This window comes from Sorex araneus, chromosome 2, assembly GCF_027595985.1.
Source record: "Sorex araneus isolate mSorAra2 chromosome 2, mSorAra2.pri, whole genome shotgun sequence".
In the NCBI taxonomy this organism is placed as follows: Eukaryota; Metazoa; Chordata; class Mammalia; order Eulipotyphla; family Soricidae; genus Sorex; species Sorex araneus.
In genome coordinates, this window is record NC_073303.1 from 42,423,473 (window position 1) to 42,449,830 (window position 26,358).

At 65.0% G+C, this 26,358-nt stretch overlaps 1 protein-coding gene across 5 annotated transcripts in view; it reads left to right on the plus strand.

Annotated features, from left to right (window-relative positions):
* Nucleotides 1-26,358, plus strand: part of WNK2 (WNK lysine deficient protein kinase 2) — an 87,380-nt gene that overhangs the window by 21,648 nt on the left and 39,374 nt on the right. For 4 of the 5 annotated variants that reach the window (XM_055129144.1, XM_055129146.1, XM_055129147.1 and 1 more), the window contains exons 2-18: nucleotides 4,163-4,335; nucleotides 4,872-5,092; nucleotides 6,936-7,093; nucleotides 8,893-8,981; nucleotides 9,182-9,401; nucleotides 13,107-13,389; nucleotides 15,499-15,692; nucleotides 17,511-17,663; nucleotides 18,186-18,383; nucleotides 19,013-19,549; nucleotides 20,186-20,530; nucleotides 20,944-20,993; nucleotides 21,504-21,672; nucleotides 21,746-21,862; nucleotides 22,134-22,304; nucleotides 22,390-22,435; nucleotides 22,987-23,106. In XM_055129144.1, coding sequence (XP_054985119.1) covers nucleotides 4,163-4,335; nucleotides 4,872-5,092; nucleotides 6,936-7,093; nucleotides 8,893-8,981; nucleotides 9,182-9,401; nucleotides 13,107-13,389; nucleotides 15,499-15,692; nucleotides 17,511-17,663; nucleotides 18,186-18,383; nucleotides 19,013-19,549; nucleotides 20,186-20,530; nucleotides 20,944-20,993; nucleotides 21,504-21,672; nucleotides 21,746-21,862; nucleotides 22,134-22,304; nucleotides 22,390-22,435; nucleotides 22,987-23,106 — 3,244 coding nt within the window. The remainder of the gene's footprint in view (nucleotides 1-4,162; nucleotides 4,336-4,871; nucleotides 5,093-6,935; nucleotides 7,094-8,892; nucleotides 8,982-9,181; nucleotides 9,402-13,106; nucleotides 13,390-15,498; nucleotides 15,693-17,510; nucleotides 17,664-18,185; nucleotides 18,384-19,012; nucleotides 19,550-20,185; nucleotides 20,531-20,943; nucleotides 20,994-21,503; nucleotides 21,673-21,745; nucleotides 21,863-22,133; nucleotides 22,305-22,389; nucleotides 22,436-22,986; nucleotides 23,107-26,358) is intronic. The other variant, XM_055129148.1, reaches the window with a different exon arrangement.

Genomic DNA, 26,358 nt, shown 5'->3' on the forward strand with positions numbered 1-26,358 from the left:
TTCGTCAGCACCACAGGCTTCCCCTGGGGCCCGGGGCCAGGCCTGTGTGCTCCCTCTCATTGGTTTTTCTCATCTCTGGGGCAGCAGGAGCCTCTCATTTAAGCAGAAGCGGGGCTCATGGGAGTGGAACTGCTGTGTGTCTGGGTGGGTGAGTCTGTTTGGGTGTGGAGCATGTGTCTGGGCAGCCCCTGCCTGGGGTACCCATGTCTCAGGGAGCCCCCGTGTCTGGGGGGCCCATGTCTCAGGGGCCCGTGTCTGAGGGCCCGTGTCTGGGCGGACTCATGTCTCAGGGGGCCTGTGTTTGGGGGCCCGTGTCTCAGGGGGCCCATGTCTCAGGGGGCCCGTGTCTGGGGGCCCGTGTCTCAGGGGGCTCATGTCTCAGAGGGCCCGTGTCGGGGGCCCTTGTCTGTGTTGAAGCCGTGTCTGGGGACCCACGGCAGTGCCGCCAGCTGTCCCGGGGCAGGCAGTGTGCCACCTGGTTAAAAATAGCCCAGTCACTCGAGTAGAAACCAGGTCTCCCCTGTCACCACTGTCCCAGCACGGCAGCCCAGGTGCTGGCCACGGTCACGTCCGCCCGGTGTGGAGCCAGAGCAGGGCGGCACTGTCCCTGCCTGCGTGGGGCTGGCTGTTGCTTGCCGTGTCGGCCTCTGCCCTGGAGTCACGGCGAGGGCTTCGCAGCTCGGCGCTCAGACCCAGCGAAGGCCATTGGCGCCCTCGGCGCCCTCAGTGGCAGGTCCCCGAGACAGCAGGGGACGAATCCGTGTGGGGACGCGACCGTGGTTCCCCTCGCCCTGCTTTTCCCCCTCTGCTTCCCCGCAGGCCGTGCTGCCAAGTCCGGGGCCCTTTCCGGTCCTGTCCCACGCGTGGTGCTGCCGTGGGGGGAGCTCTGCTTCCCGCCGCTGTCCGCGGGCCGCCTGAGGGCCCCCATGTGCACGTGGGGTGCAGGGTGCAGTCTGCTCTGGGGGGGGCTGGCGCGGCCAGGGAGGCTGAACTCAGCCCTGCTCGGCAGCCACGACGAGCCCATTTGCTACTCGCAGGTCCTGAGCCGGCCTGGCCCGGTGTGCCGAGTCCCTTCAGCACTGGGACTCAATTCTGCTCTGCGCTGCTCTTCAAGGGCCCTGAGGGCCTCCCCCCGGGCCTTTGGACCTGCTTTGTCCGTCCTTCGCTCTCTTTCCTCCCACAGCTTCTCTCCTTTGGTCTTAAAAATTTTTTTAATTAAAAAATAAAGGCACTCTGATTTACAGAGTTAGTCGTGATCGAGTTTCAGGCATGCAATACCTCGAGCACAAGTCCCCTCATCCGTGTCCACTTCCCTCCGCCAGTTTCCCTGGTCTCCCTCCCAGCCCCCAAACTGTCGGAGGCATTTATTTAAAATTTATTTTCTTGTCATTTGTGGCTTATGAAGTTAGAGAGAGAGAGGACTTAAGAAAACAGTCTCACTCATAGTTGTGGCCCAGAAAAATCGAGTACCTGGGAAACAGCTTTAACAAAAGAGGTGAAAGACTTACAGGAGGAAAATAGTCAATCACTACTGAAAGGAACTAACGAGAACTTGAGGAAATAGAAACAGCCCCTGGAGTGGATGGGGAGATCCGCATGGCCAAAGCTGCTACATTGCACAAAGCACTGTGCAGATACAAGGTATCCCCTCTAACTGCCACTACACTTTACAAAGAAATAGACACAAGCTGTTGAAATGTGCATGGGGTAATATACCGCCACACAGCATCCCAGGGGAAAAGATGCAGGGTTCATCTCCCTCTGGTCCTCAGACATGGGACAGTGGCCCTTTGGAAGAGACCCAGCCACGTGAGCATTGATGGAAACGCAGCGGGGAAGTGTGGGCGCTGGTGGACTCAGGACTCCTGTGGGCAGGGGCGGGGCCAGGCGGGATCCCTTTCTTCCTGGAATGTTCTCAAGACTCTACTTGGGGTTACAGCACAGACTCCCCCTAAGTCTGGCAGGGGCCTCTGGGGAAGGCGCCATGCGGCCGGGTTCTGGCTTACCTTGTTCCGGTGCCCGGGCTATTTTTCTCACTTGGTGGTCCCCCATCCAGTGTTGGGTGAGGGTAGGTGGGGCTCTGGGAATGCCAGGTGGAGGATTGGGCTAGAGCAGGGGTGGGTCCCGCATTGGGACCCCCCCCCCCATGGTTCCTCTAGCTGGTAGCTGGGTGGCCGGTTGCTGTCCATCAGGGCCAGCCCCGCGTGGCTTCGCAAAGGCACATCATCTTTCAGGTCAGCTGCCTGCTGGGGAACTGGGTCTCCGTGACCACCCCAGTGTCAGGCGCGTTTTCTGGTGCTCCTCACCCTCTGTGACTCCTTTAGTGACAGACCTGGTCTGGTCTCTTTCATCGCAGGGGTGGAGCAGGGCTTGTGCCTGTGTGCTAGAGGGACCCCCGTCACATGGCTGAGAAGAGCCTCTCCGAGATGGTGGCTCGGCTCTGAGGGTCCTGCTCTCACTGACGTGCCGTTTCAGGGGTCACGGGACGGCCTGAAAGAGCTTCGATTTGTACGAGTTCTTTCTGGGTTGGAGGGAGAGCTCGGGGGGCGCTGATCAGGAGCTCTGGCCCACCTCTCCACACTGCGTTGGCCCGACTCCTCCGGCACCCCCAGAGCCCACGCAGCGCCTCACCGAGGGTCCGTGTGTCCTCCTGCTTTGATTCACACGCCCCCTGCCCTGCGCCATTCCTGCTCATCCGCGCGTCTCGGTCCGCGGTGGTGACTTCTGTGGCAGCTGGCGGGAACATGCCGGCATGAGCACTATGACCAGCTGGGGTGGGGGGAGGCCACAGTGGCACTGCAGAGGAGAGGTTCCCTTGGGGAGATGGGGCTGGGAAAGTTTGCGGAGGGTTTCAGGAATGGCAGGACCCGGGCCGAAGGCTTCAGCCGGTGGCGAGCACTGCAGGTGTGAGTGAAGTGCTGGCCTCGGAGGCGGCTCGGCCGTTTCTGGCAGCAGGCTGGGTGCAGCCAGGCTCCGTTCCCGCCCTGCTGGCCCCCGGCCCTTGGCTCTCGCCTGCTGCCGGCTTCCCTGTGCTGAGCGGCCGGGGAGCGAGTGTGCCCGCAGAGCTGCGAGTGGCTCCAGCGTGTGCTGGGTCACGTGCCGCCCTCCGAGGTGGCTGAGGGCCTGGCCGAGGCGGCAAGGGGGGAGGGGAGAAGCGGAGCCTCCGGGGTTCCTCTCTGGGGCCTGCCTGGGCGGGTCCAGACTGCGAGTCCACTGCGGGTCCCCGAGTGGCCTGGACACTCGCAGGCGCTGGCCTTGCCTGGCAGGCCTACCCCCCATGCCCCAGGTCCCGCTGACCCCCGAGGAGTGAGAGGCTTCCCTGACCACTTGGTCTCTCGGGGGGCCGTGGACTGAGGCCGGGGCGAGGAGCGTCCACTGCTGCCCAGGCTGCTGCTTTCCCTGGCAGGGAGCAGTTCCCAGAGGGGACGGAGAAGGAAAGAAAACAGTTTGGTTTCGAGGTGGTGGGGAAGGGAGGGAGACACTTCTGAGAGAGCACGGGCTTCCCCAGCGGGGCAGAGTCAGGGGCGCTTCGTGACGTGAAGGACACGAATCCCACAGCCCGGGTTGAGGTGTGCCCGCAGGGGAAGACCCCCCTCTCTTAACACAAAGTCCCCAGTTTTGTAGATTTCTCCCAGGCGACCCCATGAGGGACCTTGTGTGCAGCCAGTCCAGCTGGGAGCTTTGGGGGCCACCTTCATGTCCCGTCAAAGCCTCTGCTTCCTGCCCGAGTTTCCTCTCAGAGGGGTCCCGCCATGGCCAGCACCTGCCTCAGTGTTTCGCATCCATAGCGTGGGTCCCGCCTTCCTGCTTTTAGAGGGACTAGGAGCTGGCGGCCGAGTGACTCTGAATCACTGTCTGTTTTTCTTATTCTCCGAGACTCACTGCCGGCGCCGGCCCGGCTGTCTGCTTCATGTCTGCGGGAAAGCACTGGGTGGCACTGCTGTGGTGGGGTTGGGGGCCGTTTCCGGGGGCTCCTGTGCACAGAGGGTCAGGGTCTCCGGGGAATGGGGGGGCAGCCGTGCCTCTCCCGTGGGTCCCCAGCACATGCTCGTCCCGCCTGGCTCGGGGGCAGGTGCTGACCCCCCAGCGGGCCCATGGCAGGCTGGGCAGGGCGGCTGTGGGGGTGCCCGCTGGGCGTGTGCTCACCGCTCCCTCGCCCCAGGACCGGAAGCTCACCAAGCTGGAGCGGCAGCGCTTCAAGGAGGAGGCCGAGATGCTGAAGGGCCTGCAGCACCCCAACATCGTGCGCTTCTACGACTTCTGGGAGTCCAGCGCCCGGGGCAAGCGCTGCATCGTGCTGGTGACAGAGCTGATGACCTCAGGGACGTTGAAGACGTGAGTGCCCAGGGCCGCGGGCAGGGGACAGGCCTGAGACTGCCCAGGGCCTCGGGCAGGGGGACCAGCCTGAGACACCCCAGGGCCTCGGGCAGGGGATGGGCCTGAGACACCTCAGGGCCGAGGGCAGGGAGACGGGCCTGAGACTGCCCAGGGCCACGGGCAGGGGGACAGGCCTGAGACTGCCCAGGGCCTTGGGCAGGGGATGGGCCTGAGACACCCCAGGACCGTGGGCAGGGAGACGGGCCTGAGACTGCCCAGGGTCACAGGCAGGGGGACAGGCCTGAGACTGCCCAGGGCCTTGGGCAGGGGATGGGCCTGAGACTGCCCAGGGCCTTGGGCAGGGGATGGGCCTGAGACTGCCTAGGGCCTTGGGCAGGGAGACTGGCCTGAGACTGCCCAGGGCCACGGACAGGGGGGCGGGTCTGCCTGCCAGGACACCTACTCCCAAGCGCCCTGGGGGCACGGCCCCCCCAGCCCCTCAGCCCCACGGAAGCCAGCAGGGCCGCAGCCCCCCTTACCTGCCGTCCATCCAGGTACCTGAAGCGCTTCAAAGTGATGAAGCCGAAGGTGCTGCGCAGCTGGTGCCGGCAGATCCTGAAGGGCCTGATGTTCCTGCACACCCGGACTCCCCCCATCATCCACCGAGACCTCAAGTGCGACAACATCTTCATCACTGGGCCCACGGGCTCCGTGAAGATCGGAGACTTGGGCCTGGCCACCCTCAAGAGAGCGTCGTTCGCTAAGAGCGTGATCGGTGAGCCCGTGTCCCGTGTCCCTCCCCCCGTCCTGTCAGCGGCCCGTGTTCTCTCAGTGACGGTTGCAGCCCCCGGAGGCGCCTAGCGTGATGCTGGGGGGCCAGCAGTGCCCACACGAGAGGGCGGGGCCGTGGGCCCCTCTGTGTGTGAGAGGGTGTGCAAGCTAGTGTCTGTGGGTGTCTCTACTGTGTGTAGGTGCGTGTGTGTGTGTGACCCTGTGTCTGAGTGTATGTGTCTGTCTGAGTTTATGTAAGTGCATGTGTGTGTGTGTAACTGCGTGTGTCTGGGTGGAAGGATGTATGTGCTTGTGTCTGAGTGCTTAGTTTGTATTTGCGTGCATGTAAGTGCGTGTGCCTGAGCGTGTGAGTCTGTGTGTGCCTAAATGCACACGTAGTATGTGTGCCCGCCCATGTCCTCTGATGGACATGTGGAGTTCCCAGCTGCAGTGCCTGTTGGGAAGAGGTGGAGTGCTGAGTGCTGCGTGCTGCATGCTGAGTGCTGCGCGCTGAGTGCTGAGTGCTGAGTGCTGAGTGCTGTGTGCTGAGTGCTGCATGCTGAGTGCTGCAGTCACAACATACAGCCAGTCCTGGCTCAGCCGAGCTCTGTGCCCCGTCCCCTGCGCCCCGAGTGGGACTGGCCGGCTCCCTGGAAAGCGTCTCCCTCTTGTGCTTTTGGCGGACAGACGCAGCCCGGCGCTGAGTGCTGCCGGTGCGGCCCCGGGGCTCGCATGTCAGGGGGCGCCTGCCTGTGGACTTTCCCTCTGCCCACGTTCCCTGTTCCGGAGCTCTCCGGGATTCCCTGTGCACATACGTACACGAAACAACTTCTGCCTTCTCCACTTTCACTCAGTGTGGATGACTCTTCTGCTGAAGCATGGTTAGCTGAGTCGGCCTTGGGAATGAGCACAGAGTACCATCTCTGTGTAGCCCGCCTGCATCTCTGTAACCATGTTTTGGTAAAAACGTGTGTTTTTGGTTTTTGGGTTTTTTTAGGGTTTTTTTTTGGGGGGGGTGATTAGGGTCTGCTCCCCCTGCTCTGCGGGCCCCTCCCGGCGGGGCTGGTTCCCTTGCAGTGCTTCGGCTCAGACCCAGGCCGCCGCCTGCCACTGCCCTGCATCTCTCAGGCCCCAAACGTCATGTGTCTTTAGTGTAGCAATTTGTGCTGTTTTGTGTCTGATTTTTAAAGGGGGGATTGTTGAGAATCTCCCAAGGCCAGCAGCAGGACGCTGGGGGCAGCCGGAGGGGCTGCTGTTCCTCCCTCTGCGTCCCGCCCAGCTTGTGCTGGGACGTGCTCGAGGGAAGGGGCTCATGGTGTAAGCGGGAGAGCTCGGGGCCGTAGTGGCCGTGGTGCTGACCCCAGCCCAGTGTCGCACCATGAGTCTGCCCGGGCACGCTCACCCGTCCCGTGTGTGTCTCGTTTGCCCCACGTGTCCCAGCTCCACAGATGTCCCGAGCGAGTGTGGTCTGGGGGCTTCTGCTCTCAGGGGGCCACCACTTTCCCGCGTGACTGCCCAGGCCCCGCCTGTGCCGCCACAGGTGACGCCTCCCTACGAACCCCGTCTGCTCGGGACTCAGCTTCGGTCAGTCCGTGGTGACGTTTCCGTCCCACGGGGGCTCCTGGCACCCTCCTGCTCCCCAGGGGGCCTCCTCGGCCTCTGCCCCGCCCCGGCCCTGCAGTCCTGGTTTCTGGCAGGGCTGCAGCGGAGGCAGTGAGCCCGTCTCAGGCCCAGGCCTGGGTGCTCCAGGGGCCGGGGAGGGGGGGCGCGTGGGTCTGCTGGCGGCCCCTGGGTGGGAAGGGGCTCCAAGCTGCACAGCTCACCCTGTGCCCTCTGCTCCGGCACAGGCACCCCTGAGTTCATGGCCCCCGAGATGTACGAGGAGCACTACGATGAGTCCGTGGACGTGTATGCCTTCGGGATGTGCATGCTGGAGATGGCCACCTCGGAGTACCCCTACTCGGAGTGCCAGAACGCCGCCCAGATCTACCGCAAGGTCACCTGTGTGAGTCCCGCGGCCTGCTGGGCATCGCGCGCCCAGACCTTACAGCAGGAGTGAGTGTGTGCGTGCCTACGGGGGCATGTGTGTGTGTGTGTGTGTGTGTGTGTGTGTGTGTGTATGTGCATACTTGCATGCATCTGTGCCTCCTTGGTGTGCATGCCTGCCTACATGTGATTATGCGTGCCAGCATTGTGTGTGTGCATATGTACCTTTCTGTGTGCATCTATGTGTGCATGCTTGCCTGTGTGCATGTGCATATGTGTGCAAACTTGCGTGTGTGTGTACATGTGTACCTTCCTGCCTTTGTATGTGTATGTGGGCGTGCCCTTGTGTATGTGTGTGTGTGTGTGTGTGTGTGTGTGTGTGTGCCGGCCGGCCTCTGGGCCTGCACCTGAGGAAGGCGTCCTCTTACACCTGGGAGCCCAGCCCCGTCAGTTGCTCAGCGCCCTCGTGGGGCACAGAGCCTCACTGCTGCCCCGGCCCCTCCGCGGGACGGCCGTCTTCCCACCCTCCGCCCTGCCCAGGCTTCCCGGCTCCCGCCCGCTGGCTTGACTCTGTAGTGTCCACGCCCCACCCCCATCGTGCGCAGGGAGCCGCTGGGGCCAGGGAATCTGGGTCCCCACACGGCCTGCAGCTGAGTCCCAGGGCTGGACCCCGCTTCAGCGCAGGTCACCCCGCCCCGGGCCTCCCGCAGAGCCCAGGTCACACATGTCCCAGAGGTACGCAGGAAGTTTCGATCTCGCTGCGTTGCTGAGAGGGCGGGCTGGGTGCCTGGCTGCTGGCACTGGTGGTGGCAGGTCAGACGCCCACAGACAGGTCTGGGTGAGCAAAGAAGATGGGGGGCATCAGACCTCCAGGGCGTGGGGAGGGCCCGTGGGCAGAGCAGGGCCGTGCAGAGCTGTGAGGCCCGCATGGGGGGTGCTTCCTGCCCAGCCCCCCTCCCGCTAGTCCTCAGTGCCAGTCCTGCCACCCCCACGGGGGCCCAGGAGACAGGCTCGCCTCCACCGGCCCTCCGGGAGCCTAGGAGAGGGTGCTAGCAGCTGCCCCTGCACCTGGTGCCCTCAACGCAGGGGGTCTGGGCGCTGCAGCTCGGGGCAGCCAGCTGCGTGCTTGCGTCTGACCTAGGTCCATGCACCTGGTGCACGGTCCCTCCCGGAGGTTCCGGTACCGCCCTCGCTCCAGTGGGGGTTGCGCCTTCCAGAACCAAAAAGGGAGTGTAAGCACACACTCGGGTCCCCGGGCACCCCGTCCCGCTGCTGCCACAGGGTGCCCAAGAGTTCCCACAGGCAGAGCACACGGGGCCTCTGAGCACTGGGAAAGGTGCTGCCGCCTGCCCTCTCTGTCTCCCTCCATGAGGAAATCGAGCCTTTTCTTGCCACTAAGTGCAGCCCCAGAGGAATCTTCCGGGAGGCTCTCCTGCAAGGGCGGAAGGATGGCCCTCATCCTGTGTCCCACTGTCCCAGCCCTCTGCCTCCCGGTACATGCGCTCTGGGCGGCCCTGCTTCTCCCGGAGCCCCAGCCCACCCCGCCAGCCTCTCCTCCCTCTGTTTGGTGCCCCCGGTCAGTACAGACGCAGCCTGTCCCCGCCACTCCTGCAGACTCCTGGGGCCCACACGCCTTCCCATGCCGCTGCACCCCTGCCCCGCGCTCACTGTGAGGCCGGCTGGCAAGTCCCTGGCCTCCTCAGTCAGGCCGTGCCCTGGGGAGGGCTCCTCGCGTGCGAGCCTGGGGCTGGGGAGGGGCAGGAAGGGACAGCTGCCGCCCGCCCCTTCCGTGCCCGGTGACCCGCTCTGTCCCCGCAGGGCATCAAGCCAGCCAGCTTCGAGAAGGTGGTGGACCCTGAGATCAAGGAGATCATCGGGGAGTGTATCTGCAAGAACAAGGAGGAGCGGTGAGTGCGAGGGGCTGCGGGGGGCACACGGGTTCTGGAGCGGCACCGGGGGTCTTGGGGCACCCCGAAACTTCGAGATGTCCCTGCTTCCTGGAGCCCCTGCAGTGAGGCACATGGTGGCCAGCCTGTGGGGGTGCCCAGGGGCCTGCTGGGGTCCCAGCCCAGCCCACGGGACACGCCCCCCCCGCTGTGCTTCCCAGGTACGAGATCAAGGACCTGCTGAGTCACGCCTTCTTTGCGGAGGACACGGGCGTGCGGGTGGAGCTGGCCGAGGAGGACCACGGCAGGAAGTCCACCATCGCCCTGCGGCTCTGGGTGGAGGACCCCAAGAAGCTGAAGGGCAAGCCCAAGGACAACGGCGCCATCGAGTTCACCTTCGACCTGGAGAAGGAGACGCCTGATGACGTGGCCCAGGAAATGGTAACGGGGGCCACAGGGCAGGGGCACGTGCCGTCCAGCGACTGGCCGGAGTGGGTAGCCGCGGAGACCGGCCGTGCACAGGCGTTCCAGCGGGGGGAGGGGCGCCGGGGGGCCAGGGAAGGTCTGGCTGCCTCTGCCCTGGGCTGGCCGCCGGGGGGGCCTCTGCCCTTCCTCCTGCCCTGGAGGGCTGCGTCCTGCGGGGAGGCCGGGTGGTCGGTCGTGGCGGGGTGTGCGTGGATGTGGCCTCGAGTGTGTGCAGTGTGCAGGGGCGGCAGCGACGGGTGAGAGCGCGGGGGGTGGCCGCCCTGGGGTGGGCAAGGAGTCGGGGAAGGATGTGCGGTCAGCAGCAGGAGCGTGCTGACCACCGCGCCTTGAGGCTCAGCCTGCGGGTGCCGCCATGCAAGCTGTGGGGGCTGAGGGGCAGACCTGAAGCCCCTCTGGCGGAGGCGGGAGGTGGACGGAGCCTGGTGTTGGCGGGGCTGCAGGGCTCAGAGGGGGAGCTGGTGCCGCCCGGGCCCGAGTCTCCGAGTGGCCGTCGCGTCCACATGGCGGGGACCTGCCTGCACCTTCCTGGCTCCTGGCCGCCCGTGTTCTGAGGGGTCGCGTCAGGGCCCCTCTCGGTGTGTGCGTGACGGGAACCGACTGTCCCGGCCCTGCCCACCGGCTGCCTTCTGCCAGGCTCTGGAGGCACGTCCCGAGCCTGGTCCTGCGCCTGCCGCCGGCCTGGATCCGGGGCCTGTGGGCGTGTGCTGTGGTCCGATGGGGGCACTGGCCAGGTGGCGGCCGGGTGTGGGTGGCGTAGAAGCCCGGGCAAGCAGCAGGCCCACCCTTCCCTGTCCCCTCCCTGCCACGCCCACCCTCCTCCGAGCACCACACTTCGAGGTGGTGCCTAGGGCCGCCTCCCGGGGCTTTGCTCTGCTCCATCCAGAGGCTCCCCCTGGCAGGGGGCTGCCCACGCGCCTGGGCTCCTCTCCAGGCCTCTGCGTGTTCCTGGCACCACCCACGGCATCCGTGACCCCTGGTGCTACCCCACACGTGTAGCCTCAGCGGGGCTCCTGGGCAGGTGCTGTGTGTTAGGGGCCCTGGGGCCACGCCCTTCCCTCTCCCCTCCTGTGCCCTTTCGACTGGCCCTCCTCTGGCATCTGTGACAAGGCTCCCGTTGTGTCTGTCAGGGTGAATGACCGAGGGCCAGAGCAGTAGGACAGCAGGTGTCGATGTTTGCCGTGCACACGGGCAGCCTGGTTCGGTGTTCTATATCTCGGCCCTCAGGCACTGCCAGGAGTGATGCTCCCAGAACGCAGAGCCAGGAGTAACCCCTGAGCACTGCTGGTGTGATCCAAAACACAAAAAGTGAAGGAGCGAGACATCTGACTTGGGGAGGGACAGAGGCCACGTGCCTTGCTGGGACCCAGCGTTTCCTGCAGGCAGGGCTCTAGCAGGGCTTGACCGCACCCCTCCCCCCTTCTGCCCCATGCTGGGCGGTGTTGGGGGGCTGCGGCCCCTCCCCGCTCATCCAGGCAGCCCGCAGAGGGCAGCATCTGGACAGCGCTCTGCTCCGTCACTCAGTGCAGCCCAAGCCCGACATGTATGCTCTGAGCATGCTTGAGGGAGCCGTGACTTTCAGGGACCCACGTGGCATGTGTGCTTTCTGCCTACACTGCCGACTCGTGGAAGTTGACAGGCTGGATGGTCGCCCTTCGGCTGTCTGCCCACGAGTGTCCAGAACTGCTCAGGGGTCAGTAAGCCCAGCTGCACCCGCAGACCGGCGCCCGGGGCTGTCACGCTACCCGGGAGCTGGGCCCTCCCCAGGCAGACCCCGCAGGCCTGGGCTCCTTCCCAGGCTCCCGAGGGGCCGCAGGCTGGACAGGGACCAAGTGGCTGCTGTGGGCCACCTCCCTGAGGATGCTGTGTCCTCCCTGCCAGCGGCCACTCAGCGAAGCATTGAAACAGTCGGCCCAGCGCTGACGGCCCCAGGGACTGTCAGTTGTAAGCTCACGTGAAGGTGACCCCAGGAAGGAAAGGCTGGGCCTGTGGGCTCCCAGCGCCCCCGTGTCCCCACCACAGAGTGGCGGGTGTTGGGGCCTCCCCAACATGTGAGCCCCCCGCCTGCTCCCCACCCCGCCCTCTCCACGGCCCTGCTCCTGAGACCCACTGGATGTGGTGCCGGGTCCCCTCAGCCGGGCTCTTCGGAGACCTGGGGTGTTGGCATGGGGCCAGGATGTGGTGACGCTGCGGTGGCCGGGAGCTGTGCCACTGGAGGCAGGGCCCGGGCAGCTGGGGCCCGGCAGGGCTGCGCCTCCCCCAGGCGTCCTCAGACCTGCCGTCAAGGGCCTCCGGATAACGAGACGTTCCACTATGGCCCAGAATATGGCTAAATTCTCCCCCGTTTGGGAAAAAATAGAAGAAACACCTTGAAGAGGCTCGTGGGGGGCTGACGGTGCAGATGGAGACGGGAGGGAAAGTGGGTCACGGGCAGAAAATAGACACGCGGGCTGCGTCTGCGGCCACTCTCCTCTGCAGCTGCAGCCCGGGGCTCCCGCTGACGAGCGCTGGGCACGGCCGTCAGCCCGGCCCGGCCCCAGCCCTGCCCTCGCCCGGCGGGTGAGCCTGGGTGGGCGGATTGGCTGCCACTGCCTGCAGGTCTGTGCAGGGAGCTCCGGAAGCTTCTGCAGAGTAGGGCCGTGGGGCTGCACGGCAGCAAGCACGGAGCCTGTTCTGCTGGCCTGGCCCTGGTGTCCCCTTACTGCCCGCTGGCTACCCGCTTCTTCCTTTATGCAACGCCTGTGTCTGCGTCCACTGCGACCGCACTGTTGACTGTCACTCATCATGTCCCTGATCTGAGCGGGACCCAGCCTTGAGTGGTCTCGTCACCCTCCCTGACTGGCTCCATAAGGGGGTCTGGCCCCTCGTCTCTGCTTTGAAACCTGCATTTTGCTGGGCACCGGGGCTCAGCGTGGGCGGACACTGGCCCCAGGCTGGCAGAGTGGGTGACTCAGCACACACGCCACACATTTGTGTGTGCATGTGTGTTTGTATGTTGTGTACGTGTGTGCCTGTATATAGGCCTTTGTTGTGCATGTGTATGTACACGTGCACTCGTGTGCCTGTGTGCGTACGTGTTTGATTGTGTGTATGTGTGTGTGTGTGTGTGTGTGTGTGTGTGTGGTGCATGAAAACCACAGTTCACACTGACTGCTCTTCACTCTTGTTGGCACACCTGGGTGCCCTTGGGTTTCCTGTCTGGAAAACCCTTTCTCCGGTGTGCCTGGCTTCTGTGGGCCTGCGGTTTCACCGCCAACGTCCTCCCCGGTGCCCTGTCACCCGGCAGCCCTTCACCAGCTCGCTGAGCGTGTCTGGCGCCACTTTGCTCTGTGTGTCACATGGGGCTCAGGTTACCCAGGCGGCCACCTCCCCTGGCTCCAGGCCTCCTGGGGGATTAGGGGCCAGTGCTGGGCTTGGCTCCCTGTCCACGTTGCAGCACCAGAGGCCCCTGGCCAGGCGGGCCTGGGTGACGGTGCTGCCCTGGGAACCGGGCCTGCGGGGGGAGGCTGGGCGGGCGGGCCCCTCGCTGCCCAGCTCCGGGGCTGAGCGGCCCTGGCACCCCGATGACCTTCTGGCTGTTGGGTGCCACTGGGTGATGTGGGCGAGGATGTGGGTGAGGGCGTTGCGGGGGGGCCCCACTCAGGACGCAACTCCCCTCCGCAGATCGAGTCAGGCTTCTTCCACGAGAGCGACGTGAAGATCGTAGCCAAATCCATCCGCGACCGAGTGGCGCTGATCCAGTGGCGGCGGGAGAGGATCTGGCCCGCGCTGCAGCCCCCAGAGCCGCCAGACCCCGGCAGCCCCGAGAAGGCCAAGGGCCCCCCGGTGCCCCTTCAGGTCCAGGTGACCTACCACGCGCCGGCTGGGCCTCCGGAGCCCGAGGAGCCCGAGGCCGACCAGCACCTGCTGCCGCCCGCACTGCCCGCCAGTGCCACCTCCCTGGCCTGTGAGTGCAGCCCCGGCGGGAGCGGCAGGCGGGGCCAGGGCGGGCTTGCGGGGTCACAGTGCGCCGAGCTCGATGCCCAGGGCCATCTCTCAGGCCAGCTGCGCCCTGCAGCCCCGGGGCCTCTGCCCAGTGCGGCTTCCCCAGCTCTTTCCTGTCCCTGCTCCGGCCCACGGCACACCCGGGCTTGGATGTCACAGGCAGCAGCGTTGCCCCTCGGCTGTCTGTCTTCTGGGACCCACCCCGGGGTCTTGAGTGCCTTTATGGGAGACTGGAGGGTGGCACCTGTCGAGTGCCCTGGGGCTGGGGGCTGTGGTCTTTGCAAGCTGGTGTGTGGGCCACAGTTCAGGCCATCTGCGGGCACGGGTGGAGTGGCCTGCTCATTCACTGGGCAGCTGTGTCGTCCGGCACTGAAACAGCCGAATGCTCCTCAGAGGATGCTGTTTTACTCTGGCCAGCTCTGCACGACATTCTCCTCCCCGGAGCCTGCTCCTCTTTGCCTGGAGAGGAAAATTCGCTACATCATCACTGTTTTCCGATAGAAGTTGAAGGTGGTCACTTATAAGTAGGGGCAAACAGGCGTCAAAACTTGGTTGAAAAGTTTTGAAAAGTTTTGAAGCCAGCAATAAAGAAGTCTTGGTTGCTCATGAAGAGACAGTCAGGGAAGTTCCAGAAACGACCATGAGGCTGGTGTGATCTGAGAGGCAGCTGTGAGTGGCCGCTGTGCCGTGTGCTGGTACCGATGCTCCTACATCTCGGAGTCGGGGTGTCTGCCTCTCATCACCCTCACCCTGCTACCTGTGATGGCAGGCCACGTGTGCGTGTTAACACGGAGCCGATGGTGTGGCAGATGGCGTGCGTGTCACTGGAGCAGGGCATGGTAGCCAGTGACAGGCTGCAAGGCGACTTCTCGGTGCCCGAAGGTGTGGCCAGCCTCCTCTTGGTGACTGTCCCCTGGGTGTCCCGTAGTTGCACCAACAGCCCACATCCCGCCCCTCAGGACAGCGTGTCCTGTGGCATGCCTGCAACTTGTCAGTTGATCTCGAAAATGGCTTTGGAAATTAGTATTTAATTGGACACGCAATAAACAGGGTCACTTGGAAGTGCCGACTGTCACCAGATGGTTAGTGTCACTCCATTTGGAATATTGAGTCTGTGCATACCTCCTCTAAAGAACCGTGACTCACAGGCACTTGGTGAGAAGTCGGAGTCCCTTGTCTGCTTGGCTTTGCACGATGCACCTCAGCGTTCTCATGTCTCCCCGGCTTAGAATGGGTTCTGATCACCCCTTCTCTGCGGGGCCACCGAGATTTGCATGTCCTTTGCCTGAATTCTAAGCAGAGGAAGTGCTGGCGGGGGAGATTCAGCCCCGTTAGGAGCAGCTGTGGGCACAGAGAGCAAGCCCTGTCTTGTGTGGACTGTGGAAGCAGTGACGAGGAAGTGACAGTTCAAGCCGGGTTCTGGTTTCTCGTTCTTGTCTGGCCTGGCCGTCAGGTGACCTGTTTGCTGGCTGTGTCTCAGGTTCTCCTGAGGACCACGGGGGTCTGTGCCCTGTGGGGGATGCTCTGTCCCCAGTGGCAGGTTGAGTGACCTGGCAGGGCTGACCACAGTGTGACTGGCCCTGCAAGAGCTGCCCTGGGCAGTGGAGCGACCCCTGTGGAGGGCGTGTGGTGGCCACAGTGGACCCCTGGCCTTCCGGGGCAAGGCCCCCTCCCGGCATTGCTCTCTGCTGGCGAGACGAGGGGGTTGCGAGCAGTGGTCGCTCCCTTCCCGCCTGGACCTTCCGAGCGGCTTTCGGCCCCCCTGTGCCTTCCAGGGGTGTTTGTGTTTGGGCAGGGGGTGCCCCTGACGCTCACCTGTAAGCCAGGGCTGCCTGGCAGGGAGCTGAGCGAGGGTCCCCCAGGGAGCCCGTAGTGTCCCTGTGAGGCGCTTGGGGTGGTCTCCCCGCGGCCCCCAGAGCCTCCCCACCCTCCTCCCCGCAGCCGGCGGTCATCTGCCGCGACGCGTGGAGCCCCCCGCGTGACTCGGAATTGCAGCCACGTCTGTGTTCTGCCGAGAAAGGGCGCGTGGGTGACGTGGGCCCCCTCTGAGCCGTGCCTTTGTCCCCCGCAGCGGACAGCACCTTCGACAGCGGCCAGGGCTCCACCGTCTACTCGGACTCTCAGAGCAGCCGGCAGAGCTCCCTGGCGGTGCTCAGCTCCCTGGGGGACGCCCAGGGCACCGGCAGCCCCCCTGTGAGCGCGGGCGAGGGCCCCGCCCTGCCGCACAGCGTGCCCTCGTTGGGGGCCTACCAGCAGCCCCCCATGGTGAGTGGCTCCCTGGGGCCCCGGGGCCCGTCCTGGCCGGGAGGGCAGCTGCAGGGACGCAGCCAGTGCTGTCCGAAGGGCCCAGGTGGCAGTGGGCGGTGGCCTCTGCTGGCGCCGGGCTCGCCTGGGCCGGGATGGAGAGAGGCCCCGTTCCCAGCGGGAGGGCAGGGGCCCGTGGGCGTGTCTGCCCGTCGACACTCCGTCTGTCACGCCCGCGTGTGGCTGGGGCCTGTCCTGCCCGTGCTTCGGGCTGGCGTGTGATGCCAAGCGCTCACCATGAGCTGGAGGTCGCCTCTGGAGTCGGTTTCTTCACGAGCCCCCCACCCGCACTCTGGCCCCCAGCCTCAGCTTGGACCGGTGCTTCCCGGGCCTCCGTGCTCAGCCCCAGAGCAGCGAGGCTGGCTCTGCGCCCAGCAGCAGGTGCAGGGCCGGATGCCCCTCCCGAGGGCTCTGGTGGGCGGGGCATGTCGGCTGGCGTGTGGGTGCCCCTGTGCAGGCCGCCCTCGGCCAGGCCTGTCTCCTCTCCCCGCCCGTGGGAGACCCCAGAAGCCTCTCGGAGAAGCAGGGGCTGCTCTGCCTCAGCTGATGTGCCCACCTGCTCTCGGCACCCGCAGTCCTCCTGTCTCGGACAGCAGTGAGGGGGGACAGACAGGGGGCGGTCGGGAAGAGGCTGCTGGCCAGCGCGGGGGCTGAGAGGGGGTTTCTGGCCTGGCCTCTGGCCTGGCGTGGGCCAGCGTTTCCCAGCGGGCACTCGGGGGCCTGGGCTAGAGGGAGGCTGCGGGACAGCCCCTGCCTCCTCGCCCGCAGCAGGGGACAGGGAGCAGACGGGGGTGGGGTGAGGCGGGTTGGGCGGCTTCTTCTCACCCGGGGAGCACTGGGCGGGGTTGTGGAGCAGGTGCCCAGGGTGCCGGGGTCAGCTTCCTGTGCTTCTCAGGTCATTCCCATGAGGACCAGAGAGCATGTGGGTGGCCACTGTCCTCCTCGGGGCCCTGCTGTGCGCTGGGCTTAGCGGCACCCCCAGCAGGGAGCCCTGTCCGCACGTTCTGGGACCCGTGTGTCCAGCCCGGGGAGCGAGCCCAGTGCAGCTGAAGTTGCACCTGAACAGGGACAGATTTGCACCAGTTTTAGGTGTCGGGGATGGAGAGGTTTCACCTCTGACTCTTTTACTCTGGGGCGGGCACACCCAGCCATGCACAGGGGCCACTCCTGGCTCTGCACTCAGGAATCCCTCCTGGCAGTGCTCAGGGGACCATTGGGATGCCGGGGATTGGACCTGGGTCGGCCACGTGCAAGGCAAGCGCCCTCCCGGCTGTCCTGTCGCTCCAGCCCCTCCGTTCTTTCCTGTCTGTGTCCCAGCGTCCCGGCCCCTCCTGGTGCCCAGGGCCCTGGAGGTGTGGTCTGTGGAACATGCTTCTCCCAGCTGTCCCGTGCTTAGTCCACTGCGCAGGTCTCGACAGCGCACACACTGGCTGCATGTCCTAGAAATGCATCTGTGTGTCCCCCTCAAGCCCCCCTACCCCCCCACGTACTGGCTTACCCACATATCCACAGTTACATGGAGCTGTCGGTCCTTTCTCACAGTTGCATGAACTTCTGTGGCGCTGATGTTCCAGAACATTCTCTGGCTGGGAGTCAGCCATGCTTAGTTTGAAGGGCTGACCCTGGGCTTCCGCAGAACCACGTTTCCAGAAACAGCATCTGCAGTGGGGCAGTGGGCGGGCGGGGGGGCGGGGCCACGGAGGAGGCCAGGTGGTGGCGGGAGTGGCCGCCCTGCCCAGCCCGGCTGGCTTCTAAGCATGTGTCCTGTGCTCTCTGCAGCCCGGCCTGTCCGTGGGCCCGGTCCCACCCCCCGCCCGCCCTCAGATCCCACAGCATTTTCCAGAACCGGCGCTGAACTTCACCCCTGTGATGCCACAGCCCAGCACCTCTGTGCCGACCAGCCAAGGCCAGCCAGCACCTGCCGCCCACCAGGTGAGAGTGGGCTGCCACCCGGTGGCAGTGCCCGAGCCCCGGCCCCCACCCTGGGCCTCTGTCCTGCCCCCTCTGCCGGCTGAGATTGCCCAGGGGGCTGGCCCCTGCTCCCAGTCTCCAGGTGCTGGGAGCCAGCGGGAGGGGGCTCGGTCTCTCTGCAGTCCCGGGGCCCCCAGATGGGAGCATCCCGGGAGGGTCCACTTGCCCAGAATATTTAGCCCAGATCTATGCACCCAGGCATGTGTGGGTGCAGAGATGTGTGAACATATGTGTATGGGTGCACACGTGTGTGCAAACGTGACTGTGAACATGGGGCACACTGTGTGTGGACTTGTTTGTGGCTGTATGTGCATGCGCGTGTATGCGTGAGTGGGTGTAGGAACATGTGTACATGGATACACATGTACAGCGTGCCCACAGATGTGTGTCTGTGGATACAGTTGGTGTCTTGATTCCCTCTGATCCATTGGGGTGCCCCTCATGAGGACGACGGTCTAGGAGACGCCCCCCCTCTCTCTCCAGCTTCCGCCGCTGGTGCAGCCGGCGCCCGTGCCCGTGCCGCAGGCCCTGCCCTCGCAGCCCGTGGCCCCTCTGCAGCCGGTGCCCTCCCACCTGCCCCCGTACCTGGCGCCCACCTCCCAGGTGGTGGCCCCTGCTCAGCTGAAGCCTCTGCAGATGCCACCGGCCCCCCTGCAGCCCCTGGCTCAGGTCCCCTCTCAGGTATCCGCCCACGTGGCCGCGCTGGGGCCCGTCTGGGTCACTCTGGCTCTCCGGTGTGGTGGGCAGAGGGCAGGGCCGGGCTGGGAAGTGCCATCTGACGCAGAAGACTTTCATGCTGGCCCTGCCGCTGGCCTTGTCCTTGTCCTGCCTGTACTGGTGGCTCCCACCTGGTCGGTCAGCGGTCACGGCGCCCAGTTGCTTTTCACAGACAAGTTGGTTTGTTGCGTTGTCTTGCGCTTAGTCAGCACGCAGGCCGGCTCCCGAGAGCCAGACGTGGGGGCCTCGCTGTGCCCACTGCCTGTGTGGGCCCACCGGCGGTCTGCAGGCGAGGCCGGTGCCCTCCTGAGCGCGCGCGGCGGGGCAGAACCGTGGTGGGGGGGTTGGGCGTCTGGGCACTGGTGGCCGTGCCAGGCTGGGCCGGTCTGAGGGAGGAGGCTGGCCGTGGTGGTGGGTGGTCTGTCAAGCTGTTGTCCCGTCCAGAGCCACCCAGTGCTCAGGGTCCCGGGCTGGCCTCGGTGGCGACTCAGGCGCTGTCCACGGTCCTTCTGCCGCCCCTGCTCCTTCCCCGCTCTGCTGGGCGCGTGGGCTGGGGGCAGGCCCGGGCTCACCCGCTCCCCCGTCTCTTTCAGATGCCTCCGCTTCCTGTCGCTCCCCCCGCCGCCCCTCTGGCGGCCATCGACGGCCTCCCCGCAGCCCTCCCCGACCTGCCCGCAGCCAGTGGGCCCCCCGCGCCGCCCCCCTCTCAGTATTTCTCTCAGGCCGTCCTCTTGCCAAGCCTCCCCCTCAGCGCCGCCGCCAGCGCCCTGCCCGCCTCCCCGGCCCTGTCTCTGCAGGCCGTCAAGCTGCCCCACCCCACCGGGGCGCCCCTGGCCGTCCCCTGCCCCACCATCATGCCCAATATGGCCACCGCCACCGCCATCCCCCTGCTGGCCGTGGCCCCCCAGGGGGTGGCCGCCCTGTCCATCCACCCCGCCGTGGCCCAGCTCCCGGCCCAGCCCGTGTACCCGGCAGCCTTCCCTCAGATGGTGCCCGGCGAGGTCCCGGCTTCTCCCCTCCGGGTGGCTCAGACCCTGCGCGCTGCTCCCGTCCAGCCGGCACCCCCCACGCTGCCGGGCATTGCCCACCTTCCCGAGCAGGCTGCCCCGGCCGCGGGCACGGGGAGCCAGGTAACCGCCTGCTTTGGGAACCGCTCTGGCAGCCAGCGTGGCAGGCGGTCCAGCTCCTGGCCCGCCCTGGGTGGGAGCAGAGCTGGGGGGGCTGTCGCGATTCTGCTCTGCTTACGCCCGGGGGTCCCTGCTGCTTCACGCCCGAGGAACGCAGGACTGCAGGATGGCCAGAGGCAGGGGGAGGCCATGGGCAGCATGCAGAGGAGCAGGCGGGGGCAGGGGCTGGGTGGTGAGGGGCTGGGCACGGTGCCAAGGACCGTGCTTGGTGCTGGGCTGTCGGCTTAGTTGGCGACTCAGACCCTGTGGCTCCGACGCCGTCGAGCTGGTGGCAGGACAGGGTAGACCCATGAGCACTGCCCCTGCCCCAGGCCGGTGGGTCTCCACGAGTGTGGGGCCCGGGCTCCGGGGTGGGTGGCACCCAGGCGAGCTGGCAGCTCCCACAGAACTGCTCCTCTCGTCGTTGTGCCAGACGTGTGCCCAGCATGCCCAGAGCCTGGGGCTGGCCCCGGGGGCGGGGGGAGACTGGAGAGGGGGTGTCTGCATGGCCGGGGGCGTCTGCATGGCCTGCACCCCGGGGTCTGCCTGCTTGTCTCAGTGGAGCGTCCCGGCTTGATTCTCTGTCCCCTGTGTCCCCAGACTCTGCTCGGCCACCCGCCTTCCTACACGGTGGACGTCACCACCCAGGTCCCCACTGCGCCTGTGCCCGGGCCACCTGCTGTCCCGCCCGCTGTCCCGCCCGCCGTGCCCGTGCTGCCCGCTGCCGTCCTCTCCCCACCTCTGCCCGACGCCCCGCAGCCCGCGGTCCCTGAACAACTGCCTCAGCTGCCCGGTGCCCCTGCGCCGCCCGTGGTGGCCGCTGCCCAGAGCTTGCCTGTGCTGGGCACTGCAGCACCGCCTCCCGCCGACCCGCTGCCCCCCAACGGGCCCGTGACAGCGGGCCCTTGTCCCCCCGTCCAGCTGACTGTGGAGCCCGCGCCAGAGGTACGTGGCCCCGCCCTCTGCGCCCTCTCGGCCCGACCCTGTGGTGTGCACCGTCTCTCGGGGCCTCGCCGAGACCAGGGCCTGGGCCGCGGGGTCTGCACAGCCAGGTTTCAGCGCTGCCAGGGCCTCCGTTTTCCTTTGGGGCAGGAGGGGGTGGCCGGCATGGCGGGCCTGGTGGGCCCGGAGTGGCTGGTTTCCAGCTGTGAGAAGCCGGCCCCCCGGCATGGCTCTGTGTGGGGCAGGAGCTGTCCCCCTGCTCGGAGGCTCCCTCTTAGCTCCCGAAGTCCGACAGGGTCTGAGCTGGCGCCGCCACTGGTCTGTCTTTGGCGTGCTGTGGTTAGGGGTGCGGCTGGCTGCCTGGGGTGGGATGCTCAGGCTGTGTGACCCGCCCTTCCCCTCCCCTCCTGATGCAGGAGCAAGCCCCGCAGGAGAAGCCTCCCGGCGCCCCGCAGCACTGTGACAGGTAACCCTGGCCCGGCCCAGCCTCCCTCTCCCGCCCGGGCCCTGCTCATCAGGGCTCTTCTGCTCTGATGTCCGGGTCATAGCTCTGGCCTGGGTGCCAGGAGGGCTCAGAAGACAGAAGTCACGGAGCGGGGAGGTGGTGGGCCGGGGCCAGGGCAGAGTGTCACGGGTCCGAGCCCTGGGCGCAGGGTCTGACGCGTGCCGCCTCTCAGCTAACTCGGGAGCAAGTGACCTTGCGTCCCACCCTTGGGGCCCAGGCACTGACCCCCGGGCTTGTCACCCAGCCCTCGCTGCTGCGCACATGGAGGACCCCAAAGCTGTGGCGCAGCTTTGGGCAGTCCCTGCAGGGTGGGATCCGGGCCCGGACACGGCCCTGGGAGGCTGCCGCGCTAGCCGGCTCGAGGCCGGGAGCCGCGGGAACCGCTGTGCCCCACTCCCTGGGTGAGGCCCACCTGCCGGGTGCCCCCGGCCCCGGGCGTCACACAGTGCCGCGTTCTTGCTTTCCATGCAGCTATGGCGGCTCGGACGCCACTTCCGGGAAGGAGCTGAGTGACAGCTGCGAGGGCGCGTTCGGCGGGGGCAGGCTAGAGGGCAGGGGCTCCCGCAGGCACCACCGCCGGTCCACGCGCGTGCGCTCCCGTGCCGAGAAGACCAGCCGGCCCAGGCTCACCATCCTCAACGTGAGTGCCCGGGGCCTGGTGGGCCGCGGGGCTTGTGCACGGCCGCCGCCCGACCCTCTGGCTGCCTCCGCAGGTGTGTAACACCGGGGACAAGATGGTCGAGTGCCAGCTGGAGACGCATAACCACAAGATGGTGACCTTCAAGTTCGACCTTGACGGGGATGCGCCGGATGAGATTGCCACCTACATGGTGAGGCTGCTGCCCTGCCCGGCCCCTCCCCCGTCTCAGGGCTCCAGCCTGACCTCGTAGGTGGTCCCTGCTTGCTCTCTGTGGTGCTGGCCCTCTGCCGTGCCTCGGTGGGAGCGGGGGACCCCGTCGCCGACCTGTGTGTCCCCCAGTACAGGCCCGGCCCTGGTTGGTGTCCCTGGTGTCCTGGGCAGACCAGGAATCAGAGTGGTCAGTGGGTCGGGGGGGGGGGGCCGCGCCCCTGTCCCCCTGCGGACCCGTGGGTGCCTCGTAGGTGGAGCATGACTTCATCCTGCCGGCTGAGCGCGAGACCTTCATCGAGCAGATGAAGGACGTCATGGACAAGGCCGAGGACATGCTCAGTGAGGACACCGACGCCGACCGCAACTCGGACCCGGGGGCCAGCCCGCCGCACCTGGGGGCCGGCAGCCTGGGCAGCGGGGAGGTGAGTGGCGGGGGCGTGCGGGGCCGCCCGGGAGTCCTGGGGTCCCGCCATCCCGTCTGCTGACTCCTGACCCTTCCCCCTCCAGGAGGGCCGGCAGTCACAGGAGAACGCGCCGGTGTATCAGCAGAACGGTAGGTCTGCCTGCTCCTGGGCGCCTGCACCCCGGGAGGGGTAGGGCCCCAGCAGCGCGTGGGGCGGGGCCGGCCTCTGCCTGAGGCCCCGCGGGGTGTGGGTGCCCTGCACTCCGGGAGGGATAGGGCCCCAGCAGCGCGTGGGGCAGGGCCGGCCTCTACCTGAGGCCCCACGGGGTGTGGGTGCCTGCACCCCGGGAGGGATAGGGCCCCGGCAGCGGGGTGTGGGTGCCTGCGCCTGGCCCGCGGCAGCGTGGGCCCTCCTCCCCCTGCAGGCCCTTGGCAGTGTGGCCCGCTCTGAGGACACACGAGTGTTCGGGGCTCAGCCCTGCCCCCCGCTGCGGGAAGGCCTGAAGCGCCTCCCCAGGCCACGTTGCCTGCAGAGGTCTGGGGAGCCACTGGCTTCACAGGGGGGAGCCGTGCAGAGTTCCGGCTGGGTCAGGGCCTCCCACCATGCCCTTCCTCGTGGAAGCCCGCGTGTCCCCCGCGCCCCGTCTGCGAGGGTGAGGGCTGCCGCAGGAGCTCTTGCTCTGTTTCCGCCCCACTTCTAGTCCTGCACACGGGGAAGAGATGGTTCATCATCTGTCCTGTGGCCGAGCACCCAGCCACCGAGCTCCCTGAGTCTTCACCCCCTCTTCCTCCGGGCTCCCAGCAGCCTGATGCCAGCCAAGGTAGGAACAGCTGGACCCCCTGACACCTCCTGTGACCCAGCGCCTCCCTCCTCAGCCTCGTTCTGCGGGGGGCTCATATGTAACTGGCATGTGCTGTGAGCCAGGCTGGGGCGCCGGCCCTTCCCCGCGGTCGCCCCAGGTGGCCGGTGAGGTGGCACCGTGCCTGACTGCAGAGGGAGCCGGGCAGGGCTGCTCGGGGGCGGGCGGGCCAGTCCGTTGCTTCTCTGGTACAGAGGGGTTTGCTGCAAGGTGAGCTCTCCCTCCCTTCCGCTTGGGCCGCCGTCCTGCTTACTCTGGGGTGGGCAGGACTGTCCCTGCAGTGCTGGGCCTGTGCCTGGAGGCGTCCACGTGGAGCAGAGCACTCTGGCGTCTGCACCTGGGCGGACAGGTGCCAGCGAGCTGGCCCTTGGCGCTGTCGGCTGCACCCTGATTTGTGGTCAGCGGGGAGGCTGGGCAGATCAAAGCCTTTGTTCCCTGTGTGCTGCCAGGGAACGTTGCCAATTATATAACTTGACCTAACTTTAAGGGATGTTTGTGGAAAAAGATCAGTAAATCAAAACGCTTGGAAATACTGTGTCCGGGCGGGGAGAGGTCGGAGTCGGCGGAGAGCGCGCCCTCGTTAGATAGGAATGTTTCTGTGTCGTTCCTTGATTTTCACACTCTCTTCCCGTCACTGGGCGAGGGAGGGCGTGGGGAGGGCCCAGTGAGGACAGAGTTAGATGGTGTCGTGGTTTGGCCCATGCAGAGTTAAACCGTAGTTTCCCCATCTGTGTCCTGCTCTCAGGACGTGCAGAGCAAGTTTCCTTGGCAGCGGGCCGGGTAATTTGGGTCCGTTGTTCCAAGGGGGCTGGAGAAGGTTGAACAGTCACGGGGTCTGTCAGCCGGGGACGGGGCTCCGGGAGCGGAGCTCCTGCTTTGCACGTGAGGCCCCACACGGTCCCCTGAGCACCACCAGCAGCGAGCCCCAGGCCCACCAGGAAACAGTAACCAAAACCCGAAACCCCCAAAACCAATCCCAACCCCAGCCCGTCAGCTTGAAGCTACTCAGGGATTCTGGCGACAGTGGAGGGTTCCCCGGGCAGGGCCCAGGGGAGCCCGGGATCTCGTGGGCCCAGTCTGGCCCGTTTCCCTGGCACGTCTCCATCCTTGCAGGGCGGCCAAGGGGCTGAGCATGGATGCCTCCCCAGCCTCTCGGGCCCGAGGGGCGTGTTGCAAAGTCCCGGGCCATGGGTGTGTCCGTGGGGAGCACCGTGCGGAGAACTTGGGCGCCAGGGGCAGACAGGACTTCCCCGTGGAGCCTGGGCACCCTGACCTCAGGGTCCTGGGGGCCCGGCAAAAGCTCATGGCTCCTTGGTGTGGGGAGGGGACACCTTTCGGGACCTCGCGTTGCTCATCCAGGTCTGTGAACGCGGTATCTGGCACACAGAAGCAGCCGGGCAGGGCGCCAGGGCACGGGCGGAGGGGGTGTACACATGCCGCTGCCCTTCTCGCCAGACTCAGTGTTGCCTCTGGGCCAGGGAAGGGCTCCGCCCTCGGGACTCGGAAATGAGCAGCTGCAGAAAGACAGGAGACGGTCAGCGGCAGAGTCCCACGGAGCTGGTGTTTCCTTTCCATGTCTCGTGGGCCGAGTTCAGGGCGAGGTGAAGCAAGGACGGGAGCCCCAGGAAGGCCCCTCGGTTTGTGGCCCCTGCAGCTCAGAGCCCTTCGGTTTTCTTGCTCACACTCCTGCTCTAGCGAGCGGCTGCGCCCGCGGCTGCAGGGGAGCCACACAGCCCTCGGCCCGGCGGAGAAGGACAGGAAGGAGCGGGGAGACAGCCCGAAGGAGGAGGAGAGATGTTCCCAAAAGCTGCTGATCCCGGCGAGCGCAGAGAAGCTCAGGCTTCAGGCTGGCATCTCGAGGCACGTGCTTGTTTCAGACCAGAGCTGTCAAGACATGGAGAACTCGTGGGTCCTTGTCACCACTTTGCCTGGGAGGAAGGCGCCTGTGACTTGTAGCTTGCATGTAACGAGACTGACCAAAAATAATCAGCATTTGCTATAGGATTTAAACAGATTTGGGGTTTTATAATAGGATTTAAAATGTACCCCATTGCGATTAATATTTATCAAATGAAGACCCCCCTCAAAAAAAAGTCTGTTGTGTGAAAAATGACAATTCTACATGACAGCAACAAGATGACATTGATATATTGAAGTTATACAACCAAATATCAGCCCCTATAACAACACAACCTATAATAGACAACACGAAAATTCTTGAAACAGATGTTAAAGTAGAAAGCATTAGAAGGGCTGGGATGCGGCTCAGTGGGTTCTCCTCCTGTGTATATGCCTCCTGTGTGGGTTCTACCCGAACACTTGAAAGAGAAACAAAAGTATCAGTAAATAAGTAGAAGATACAGAAAAGCAACAAATGAACATTGTATGGGAGGTTGGGGAGAGGGAAAAGGAACAGAGTCTTGGATTGTGAAACAGTAATAAAGTCTCAAATTCTTGTGTCTTCAAAGTCACAGAAGGACAGCAAAAGAATTGAAAAAAATTCGAAGAAATAATATCAAAGACAAGTTTGACAAGGACATAAATCTACAGATTCAGTAACCTAAGAGAATCTTAAAATAGGACAAACTATGCCAAAGCCCTACAAGAACATATCTTAAATTTCTGAGAACTCAAGACGAAAAAAAAATGTGAAAGGATGTGGAGACAAACCATGCATTTCTTGGAGAAGAATAAGGATATTACTTAAGATTTCTCACCAGAAAACCTGAAGGACATTTTTTAAAAAATATTAAAACAAGACAAAACAAAAAACAAAACTGGGGGCTAGAGCAATAGTGCAGCACGTAAAGCATCGCCTTGCAAGTGGCCATTGACCTTCGATGTCCCATATGGTCCCCGAGCCCCACCAGCAGTGACCCCCGAGCACAGAGTAAGGAGTCAGCCCTGAGCACCACAGAGTGTGCCCTTGACCCCTCCCCCCCAAAAAAAGTAGGCATGATTCAATATTTAGAGAAAATACAGCAATGAAATTTAAACGATACCATTCCTAGATCCAGAAGGGAATGTATCTTACGCTGACACTCATCTTTGAAAGAATTGCCAGAGACCTTGAGACAGGAGGAAGTGATGTCACAAGTGCCAAAGGAAGAGGGACAGAAATGCTGGCTGACCACGGGGGTGAGTGTCGTGGACTCTTCTCCCGTGCCCGAGTTTTTAAAACAGGCCTAGAATATTAAATGGGCCTTAATACAT